Source organism: Sapajus apella, unplaced genomic scaffold (assembly GCF_009761245.1).
Source record: "Sapajus apella isolate SASKATOON/1434 unplaced genomic scaffold, GSC_monkey_1.0 scaffold188, whole genome shotgun sequence".
Classification (NCBI taxonomy): domain Eukaryota; kingdom Metazoa; phylum Chordata; class Mammalia; order Primates; family Cebidae; genus Sapajus; species Sapajus apella.
In genome coordinates, this window is record NW_022437128.1 from 556,661 (window position 1) to 567,102 (window position 10,442).

General features: G+C 46.2%; 1 protein-coding gene across 3 annotated transcripts in view; it reads right to left on the minus strand.

The window, feature by feature from the left end:
• ABHD16A (abhydrolase domain containing 16A, phospholipase) overlaps positions 1 to 6,440 on the minus strand; it is a 16,834-nt gene extending 10,394 nt beyond the window's left edge. For all 3 annotated transcript variants that reach the window (XM_032268990.1, XM_032268991.1, XM_032268992.1), the window contains exons 1-5: positions 6,142 to 6,440; positions 5,072 to 5,128; positions 4,232 to 4,298; positions 3,900 to 3,986; positions 230 to 315 (exon numbers count right to left, since the gene is read on the minus strand). In XM_032268990.1, the coding sequence (XP_032124881.1) occupies positions 230 to 315; positions 3,900 to 3,986; positions 4,232 to 4,298; positions 5,072 to 5,128; positions 6,142 to 6,273 (429 nt within the window). In that variant the 5' untranslated portion in view covers positions 6,274 to 6,440. The remainder of the gene's footprint in view (positions 1 to 229; positions 316 to 3,899; positions 3,987 to 4,231; positions 4,299 to 5,071; positions 5,129 to 6,141) is intronic.
• Positions 6,441 to 10,442: the final 4,002 nt, after the last annotated feature.

A 10,442-nucleotide genomic window follows, 5' to 3' on the forward strand; every position in this document is an offset into this window, starting at 1 on the left:
CCAAAAAAAAAAAAAAAAAAAAAGAAGTGGTAGGGAGGAAAAATTCCTCAGATGGACATTTCACTAATGGAGGGGAGAAGGGTTATAGCAGTGTGCAAGCAAACACCCAGTGTGGTGGGTGGTAAAACACACCTCCTCTTCCTGCAGAAGCCAGTGCTTGATGCTCTGAGGGACAACTGAGGAAGCTGCTATCAGGCACCTATATGGCACTTTTCCTAGAGCCTCTCACCTTGTTTTCTGAAGACTGGTTCCGATGTGTTGCTTCCAAGATGGTGATGAATTGCCGGTATTGGGGGTTGGTCCAGCGGCCAATGCCTGGTAGAGAAGGGACAGGAAACAGTGCTAGGAAAACTGGGAAACAGAATATCTAGGTTTTAGTAAAAGAATTGAAGATGGGCTAGAGAAGGCCCTGGAAGGAGAAGTGAAAGAAAAAGGAACTGAGGGCATAGGATGTAGAGAAACAGACCTCAGCCAACCCCCATCCTCCATATCCAGCAACTGGCTATAGGATGCTTCTCCCTAGCTTCTGCAGCTTATGTCTTTATTGATGATCCCTAACCTACCATCTTCCAGAATGTTCATTTTCCTCACTCTTTAAACACTAACATATAATCCTACTGTTCTCCCCTGTGAAAATTAAATTTCTCTATTTTTCACTGCTGCTCTTTTCCAGTGCTTGCTTTCTGCCTCTCTTCTGTATATTCTAGCCCCTTGCCGTCTGGCTTCATAGTCTCCGACACCTGCCCATAATTACTTCCTCACTGAACCCCTGACTCTTCCATCCTCATTCTCTCCGACTGTACCACTCAGCATTCTCCCTGTCCCTCAAGAATCCTCCTGCCTCTCCTTCCTGGGCCCATCCTTGATTCCTTGCAGTTCCTGAACAGTTCCTCTCCTGCCTCCTTTCTGCTTTCCCCTCTGAATCAGAAGCAACTCAGTCCTGACTCGCTCTTTTGTCTTCAAACACTCAGTGATTGCGTCCACTCTCCTTTCACTGCTGAGGCATCTCAAGCCCTAACTTCTCTCCTCACTGACCTGGCAGGTGTCGTGTGCCAAGCAGGCACTATACTATACACAGGAGACTCAGCAGGAAATGAGATACACAGCTCCTGGCTCTCAGAGAGCTGGCATTCTGGTTGGGGTAAGGTAGAGCCAGGAGAAGGCAATACACAAGAACATTTCAGAGAGGAATGAGTTCTACAAAGAAAATACAAGAATGAACCAGAACTCTGTGCCATCAATGGTAGTTCCCCAAAATGAGATGATGAGAGACTTAAGTGTGCTGCAGAATGATTTGTATGCAGTGATAACATTTATTCCAAAATGTAAAATGAACAAGACATATTGTTTATAGATACCATATTTCACAGACTCTAAGATGCTCCACTCATAAACTGGGAGTTAAAAAAAAAAAACAAAGAAAAAAAGATTCTAAGATGCATATGTTTTAACCCTTGAAAACTCTGAAATTAGTATTCATTTTACAATTGATGGCAGCTTAGACTTGAGAAATATGTTTCATAAAAGTATGAAAGTATGTGCCAGAAAAAAAAACCCACACCAAATGACAATTATTACTTCTGAGGAAAGAGGAAGATGGCACTGAAAGGATCCCAATGGGAACTCCAACCCTAACTGTAGTGCTTCAGTATTTTGCTGACAGAAAGCATTTAAAGCAAATATCACAAAAATATATATTTTTAAAAATCACAAAACTATATCAAAAAAATTAAAAATATTTTGTTCTCTGGACTTATGTATTTTTTCTTTACTTTTCCTTTTTTTTTTTTTTTTTTTTTGAAGGTGGGGTTTGCTTTTTTTCACCCAGGCTGGAGTGCAATGGCGCAATCTCGGCTCACCGCAACCTCTGCCTCCTGGGTTCAGGCAATTCTCCTGCCTCAGCCTTCCTAGTAGCTGGGATTACAGGCACGCACCACCATGCCCAGCTAATGTTTTGTATTTTTAGTAGAGACGGGGTTTCACCATGTTGACCAGGATGGTGTCGATCTCTTGACCTCGTGATCCACCCGCCTCGGCCTCCCAAAGTGCTGGGATTACAGGCGTGAGCCACCGCGCCCGGCCGTTTTTTTTGAGCCAGAGTTTTGTTCTTGTTGCCCAGGCTGGAGTGCAATGGCGCGATCTCGGCTCACTGCAACCTCTGCCTCCCAAGTTCAAGTGATTTTCTGGCGCCACCTCCTGAGTAGCTGGGATTACAAGCACCTGCCACCATGCACAGCTAATTTTTTCTGTTTTTCTAAATTAAAAATAAATAAAATAAGACAAAATTGAGTAGTGCGAACTACTTTCAGACAGGGTGGTCAGGGAAGGCCTCTCTGAGGAGGGAGCCCTGCAGAGATTAGGGGTCAGAACACTTCAGGCAGAAGGTCCTGGACCCAACTGCGGCCATCCAGCCCCTACCCCACTATCCCCATGCTCAAGAATCCCTCGTCACCTGATTGTCATCAAATGCACCCACTAGGGCTTGGTGATCTGCTCTGCCTCTTTATTTTTTTAAATTGTGAGATATAATGTACATACATAAAACATATATTCAGTTTAAAAAATACAAAGCAAACATTCATGTGACTATCACCTAGGTCAACAAAGGGAATATAGCCACCTCTCAGCAGGAATCTCCTCCATTCTGTACTCCCCCACCCCGGTAATCACTTGACTTTCAAGAAAACCAAGCCCTTGTTGTCTTTAGTGTTCTGCTTCAAACATGTGCATCCCTTTTGAATTTTACATAAATGAAAACATACTGCATACAATATTTTGTGGTTAGCTTCTTCTATTTCACACAACATTTGAGAAATTAATCTGCCTTACTTTTGTTTTTCTGGAGACAGAGTCTTGCTTTGTCACCCAGGCTGGAGTGCAGTGGTGCTATCTTGGCTCACTGCAACCTCTGCCCCCCGGGTTCAAGGAACTCTCATGCCTTAGCCTCCCAAGCAGCTAAAACTACAGGCATGTACCACCCTGCCCAGCTAATTTTTTTGTATTTTATTTTATTCATTTTTTTCTGAGATGGAGTCTTGCTCTGTTGCCCAGGATGGAGTGCAGTGGCATAATCTTGGCTCACTGCAACCTCTGCCTCCTGGGTTCAACCAATTCTACTGGCTCAGCCTCCCAAATAGCTGGGTTTATGGGTACCCGCCATCACACCTGGCTAATTTTTTTTGTATGTTTAGTAGAGATGGGGTTTCACCATGTTGGACAGGCTGGTCTCGAACTCCTGACCTTTGGCGATCTGCCCACCTTACCCTACCAAACTGCTAGGATTACAGGCATGAGCCACTGCACCCAGCTTCATCTGCATTGTTGAACATAGCTATAGTTTATTTGCATTACTATATAGTGTTCTGTTGCATGGCTATTGCACAGAACATATTTTATCCATCCTATTGATAGCCACTGGAGCTGTTTCCAGTGTAGGATTATTACAAATAGTGTTGTATGCTGTATTCTTGTACATATATATTGTTTATACATGTGCAGGAGTTTCCCTAGTGTGTATACATATATAGAATTGTTGTAGGGTATATGCATCTTTTCTAGATAATAGCAGACATGCATGGTGGCTCACATCTATAATCCCAGTACTTTGGGGAAGCTGAAGTAGGAGGATCACTTTGAGCTCAGGAGTTTCAGACCATCTTAGACAACATGGTGAGACCCTATCTGTACCAAAAAAAAAAAAAAAAGGTAACAGCAAACTTTTTTGTTATTTTGTCATATTTATTACCCAAGTCTTTTGAGGAAAAGATCATGCCTTAAACTATTCTCTCTTTAGTGATTCCCTCCCAGGGCCCATCACTAAACTGTATTTGCAGAAGGTACTTAATATTTACCCAGTGACAGTGACAGATAGATTCAAACCAGGTTTCCTCTCTACCTACCTCGGAGGCAGGCCACACCTGCCAGAAGTAGCAGCAATGTCCCAGCATAGTGAGAAAACGGCACCACTTTGGACAAACTCAAGTAACCTGGGAAGGGAGAGGGACAATGTGAGACCCTCTCCACAATGCCCCTCAGCTCCTCTTCCCAGTTCAGCCCCAACCTCCACCCCACACTCCCTCTTTGGAACAGCCATACCCTAAGAGGAAGAAGATGCCTGATGGAAGAGGGAAGCCAAGCCATCCTCACAGGTCCCCTCTCCTCTTTAGGGAGCTGGCTCATCTGCCAACAATATGCCCATTTGCTGCCCCACCACCTTTGAAACCACACTGACCTTTCCTGTACAAGTAGAAGAAGGCGAAGGGAGAGGAGTAATAAGAGATGGACCAGAATACTGAAGCCTGCAGCAGAGAGACAGGGACAGGCAGTCAATACACACACACACACACACACACACCCCTGCCACACACACACACACACACACACACACACACACACACACCCCTGCCATTCCAGGCCTACACTTCTGAGCAAGATGGACAACCTGAGGTATATCATATAGACTATTTGGTGTACGACACCATGCACACAGTAGATATTTGTTGAAAAGTAGTGTGTCAGTGTAATGGAGAGGCTGGGAAAACTAGGTACAGGCTCTATTCTGTTCCTCTGGAATTATGGAAGAATTACGTCTTCCATCTCCAGACATAATTCCACCACATTTAAAGGCCAGTCTCTCTGTCTACTCAAGTTAATCAAGCCTTTTCAATTGGCCCTGCTCAGGACAGCCCCTGGCCTGGTCCCCAAGAGATGCGCAAACATCACCATAGGAACTGTGCCAGAAAGAACAGCTGTCCCTGCAGCCAAAGAGGTTAGTTGCCAGGGAGGACAGGTCACTGGGGAACTGCAGGACTTAGCACCTGAAGATGGTCCCAAGAGTAAACATGTTTTCCTCACGGCTCAGGCTGCCTCAGAGAAAGCAATGCTACATGCCAAAGGGGAGTGCCAAGTATGCCCACTTACAGTGTGTCTGTGTGTCTGTGTTGGAGAGGTCTGTTGCAGAGCCCAGAGCATCCCCCACCCCAGGTGCGCTGCTGCTCCCAGGAGGGCTAAGTTCAAGAGGATAGGTGGGTCTGAAAGATGCAGAGAGTCCCAGATGCCAGGGTAGACATACCAGTGCCAGGATGCTGTCAGCATGTTTCTCCAGGGCACGGGGCTGATAGTACGTATCCTGCCAAAACAGATGGCCTCCTTAAGGACCCTGCCCATTGGCAGGTCTTTCCCCTTCCCTTTCAGAAGCCCTGCTGCTTGTCCTCCAGTTCTAGCCTCATTGACTATCTCTCTTGAGACATCCCTGGCCCCCACAGAAACCCCTCTTCCTCACCCTCAACCTGAACCTGATTTCCCAACCCTGATCATGGGAACACAGGGAGCTGGATTTGGAAGCAAAAGTGAAAGCAGCATTGGACGATTTTTGCTCCTTTCCACAGATCAGTTTCAAATGGATTGCAGGCACGTGCATATGGGGAGAAGGGTTAGAGAAGAAAGGAAAGACACCAAGACAATCCTAAGTGGGAAAGAAAAGCATCAGAAATAAGAGTAGTTGACTAAGAAGAGAATGTGGGTAGGAGCGGGCAGTTTGTAGGAGACAGTAACACAATGTGAGATAACTGATAAAAAGGAAGAGAATATTTAGAACAGCCTACCACCACTCGCCAGCTCTCCAGAATACAATGACTCTGGGGTCTCCAGGCTAGGTTGGGCGGAGGTTAGGGGGAGGACCGGGGGATACATGATCTGTAAAAGTCATTCTGAAATTCAAGGCCAGGGTAAAGGGAAGATAAAAACGGAGCGGGGGGAGGCACGAAGAGGCACTGAGGAAGAGAGAATTGGGGAGTTTGACGGCAAAATTCACCGGCTCCCCAGTCCACGCAGTGTCTCTTCCAGGACTTAAGACTCAACTAGGACCAGCACGAACCACGACAGACAGGGTGGGGGGATGCGGAAAGGAAAGAGCAAGGAGTGGTAGTCGGAATGAGAAAGCGGTAAAGAGCGAAAAAGAAAGGAGGCGGCCCGTGCGTAGGCGCGACTTTAACCCAGGAAGCACACAGAGCGCACACTTTACGGACAACTGGCTTGACAAGCAGACTCCCCTTATTTCCCCTCATGGGCACTTCTAGGGAGCAAAGGCCGTAAAGGGTTTGGACTGTACCACGTTCTTCGGCAGGGGGGAACTCGACTCACCCAGGAGCTGGAATGGGGGGCAGTGACTGCCGTTGGCGTCTCGGGGACGCTAGCCGGGGCCCTTTCGGAGTCCCTCTCCCGGTAGATTTTGTAGAGCCGAGGGCCTAGGACGCAGCTCAGGAGCTTCGCCATGGCCCCGGCTCGGGCCGCTGCTCTTCCAGCAGCAGGTCCCCCCCTGCCGGCCCCGCCCTCCTCTGCTTTTTGAGGTGTTGTGTGCCCTTGACGTCAGCTCGTACTGGCTCCGCCTCCGAGCGAATCGCGACATTTTCAGCGCTTCCTGAGAAGAGTTTCGCGCAGTTGGGGCTACGGGTACAGCAGCGGTCCTAAATTAGCGGAAGATTTTGGAACGCGGAGAATTAGAAAATTATTAGGCATAGTCCAATAATTTTTTTCTGTCTCATTGGCAGACTCTAGAGCGACAGCAGAAACAAAGAATGAGATTAAAAGCACTTGACAAGAGTAATAGAAAAGATAAGATGTCTAGGAATATATCTAGTACAAGAAATGCAAGATTTTATGAAGAAAACTATAAAAAATTGTTGAAAGGTAAACTGGCCCGGCGCGACGGCTCATACCTGTAATCCCAGCACTTTGGAAGGCCGAAGCGGGTGGATCACTTGAGGCCAGTAGTTCGAGACCAGCCTGGCCAACATGATAAAACCATGTTTTTGTATTTTTATTTACTAAAAGTACAATAATTAGCCGGGCGTGGTTGGCGCGCGCCTGTAATCCCAGCTACTCGGGAGGGCGAGGCACGAGAATCTCTTGAACCCGGGAGGCGAAGGTTGCAGTGAGCCAATATCGTGCTACTGCACTCCAGCCTTGGCGACAGAGCAAAACTCTGTCTCTAAATAAATAAATAAATGTAAACAAACAAACAAAAAAAAGATGAAGGAGGAAGAAGAAGAAATAGATAAATGTAAACTGGCCCAGCACGGTGGCTCACGCCTGTTATTCCAACACTTTCGGTGGCCGAAGGAGAATTGCTTGCGTCCGGGAGTTCCAGCCCAGGCAACATAGTGAGACCTGATCTCTACACAAAATACCAAGGCGGGGGAAAAAAAAAAAAAAAAAAAAAAAAAGGCTCAGCGGGGTGTGGTGGTGTGCACCTGCAGTCCCAGCTACTAGGGAGGCCGAGGTGGGTTGCTTGAGCCCAAGAGTTGAGATAGCGCCACGCACTCCAACCTGGGTGACAGAGCCAGACCCTGTCTCAAAATAATAATAGAAAGTAAAAAAAAGAAAGGTATCTTGTCTGATCTTGGAAGCTAAGCAGGGTCAGGCCTGGTTAGTGCTTGGATGGGAGACCGCCTGGGAATACTGGGTGCTGTAAGCTTTTTTTAAAAAAAAAAAAAAAGAAGAAAGAAAGAAGTAAACAAAAAGATTTTCAATAAATAGAAAGCAAGGCCGGGCACGGTGGCTCAAGCCTGTAATCCCAGCACTTTGGGAGGCCGAGGCGGGTGGATCACGAGGTCAAGAGATCGAGACCATCCTGGTCAACATGGTGAAACCCCGTCTCTACTAAAAATACAAAAACATTAGCTGGGCATGGTGGCGCATGCCTGTAATCCCAGCTACTGAGGAGGTTGAGGCAGGAGAATTGCCTGAACCCAGGAGGCGGAGGTTGCGGTGAGCCGAGATCGCGCCATTGCACTCCAGCCTGGGTAACAAGAGTGAAACTCCGTCTCAAAAAAAATAAATAAATAAAATAAATAAATAAATAAATAAATAGAAAGCTACACCATAGTCCTAAATATGACAATTCAGCATTGGCCGGGCGCGGACGGTGGCTCATGCCTGTAATCACAGCATTTTGGGAGGCCAAGGCAGGTGGATCACCTGAAGTCAGGAGTTTGAGACCAGCCTGACCATCATGGAGAAACGCTGTCTCTACTAAAAATACAAAAATTAGCTGGGCATGGTAGCTTACACCTGTAATCCCACCTACTTGGGAGTCTGAGACAGAATTGCTTGAAGGCAGGATTGGAGGGTGTGGTGAGCTGAGATCGCACCATTGCACTCCACTCCAGCCTGGGAAATGAGAGCGAAACTCTGCCTAAAAAAAAAAAAAAAAAATTCAGCATGGTAAGATACGTGGAATACTTGTAAAAAGAAAATAAGTGAATCACTACTCTTATGCATGAACTGAATCTCAAAACCATGATGCTGAGTGAAAATAGAAAGTCGCAGAAGAATACGTACCATTATATTAGATTCAAAAACACATAAAATTTAATGATAAAGCAAATGGAGAAGAAAGAGAAAATTCAGAATAGTGGTTACATAGCATAGATCTCTGACTGAAATGGAGTATTCTTTTCTCTCTCTCTCTTTTTTTTTTTGACAGGGTCTGGCTCTTTCTCAGAGAAAGAGTGGCACAATCATGGCTCACTGCCCTGATCCTCCACCTGTTGGGCTCAAGCATACTCCCACCTCAGCTTCCCAAGTAGCTGGGACTACAGTCTGGTGCCACCACACTTAGCTAATTTTATGAGGTCTCATCATGTTGCCCCGGCTGGTCTCGAACTCCTGGGCTCAAGTGATCCTCCTGCTTTGGCTTCACAGAGTGCTGGGATTACAGGTTTGAGCCACTGTGCCTGTCCTGGAATATTCTATTTCTTTCTGTTTTTAACTTTATTTTTTTTAAGACAGAGTCTCAGCGGGGTGTGGTGCCTCATGCCTGTAATCCCAGCACTTTGGAAGGCTGAGGCAGGTGGATCACAAGGTCAAAAGCTCGAGACCAGCCTGGCCAATATGGTGAAACCCCGTTTCTACTAAAAATACAAAAATTAGCCGGGTGTTATGGTGTGCACCTGTAGACCTAGCTACTCGGGAGGCTGAGGCAGAAGAACCACTTGAACCCAGGAGGTGGAGGTTGCACTGAGCTGAGACTGAGCCACCACCCTCCAGCCTGGGCGACAGAGCAAGACTCCGTCTCAAAAAAAAAAAAAAAAGACAAAGTCTCCCTCTGTGGCCCAGTCTGGTGTGCAGTGGGGCATGATCTCAGCTGACTGCAATCCCAGACTCCCAGGTTGAAACGATTCTTCCACCTCAGCTTCTCGAGTAGCTGGGCTTACAGGCGCCCACCAATGCGCTCAGCTAGTTTTGTGTGTGTGTATTTTTAGTGGAGATGGGGTTTCCCCGTGTTGGCCAGGCTGGTCCTCGAACTCCTGACCTCAAATGATCCACCCACCTTGGCCTCCCAAAGTGCTGGGATTACAGGTGTGAGTCACCTCAGCTGGCCAGCCACCGCACCTGACTTATATCTGACTTTTTTTTTTTTTTTTTTTTTTAGAGACAGTCTCCTTTTTTTTTTTTCTTTTTTTTTGGGTTCAACCTTTTAAAAAAAAAAAAAAAAAAAGACGAGGTTTCACCATGTTGGTCAGGCTGGTCTTGAACTCCCGACCTCAGGTGATCCTCCCACCTTGGCCTTCAAGGTGCTTGCATTACAGGCATGAGCCACCATGCCCGGCAGAGATTCAACCTTGTTGCAAATCACTGGGTTTGTTCATTCCTATTGCTGATCAGTGTTCCACTGTGTTAATATACCACAGTTTATCCATTATATAGCTGTACTTCATATAGTTTTTGGTATGTATGGAATATTTTGTCAAAATAATTTTTAAAATAAATAAATTACATGTTAAAACTATAATAACTGCATGATGATCTACCTTAGAGTTTTTGCTAGCTGGGTGTGGTAGTTTATACCTGTAATCCCAGCACTTTGGGAGGCCGAGGTGGGGGGATCATGAGGTCAGGAGTTCGAGACCAGCCTCTCCAATATGGTGAAACAAACACTTTTTCTACTAAAAAATACAAAAATTATATGGGCGTGGTGGCGCATGCCTATAGTCCCAGCTACTTGGGAGGCTGAGGCAGGAGGATTGCTTGAATCCAGGAGGCAGAGATTGCAGTGAGCCAAGATTGTGCCACTGCACTCCAGCCTGAGTAAGACTACGTCTCAAAAAAAAAAAAAAAAAAAGTTTTTGCCATTCAGAAGGATGAATCAGTCCATGTTAGCCTTCTCCATAAGTAATAATGCGCTCCTCAGGGGTTCAGGAGAGGTCTGCTGTATGCCAGACAACCATAGGGAAAGTCATTCCAAATCATTTACAGGACACTGACTGGATACACAGTCTTGTGCTGGGTTCTATGGAGGACCAACATGAAAACTCAGTTTCTTCACTCATGGCTGACATTTCTTCTTCTTCTTCTTTTTTTTTTTTTTTTTTGAGACAAAGTCTTGCTCTGTCGCCCAGGCTGGAGTGCATGATCTTGGCTCACTGCAGCCTCCACCTCCC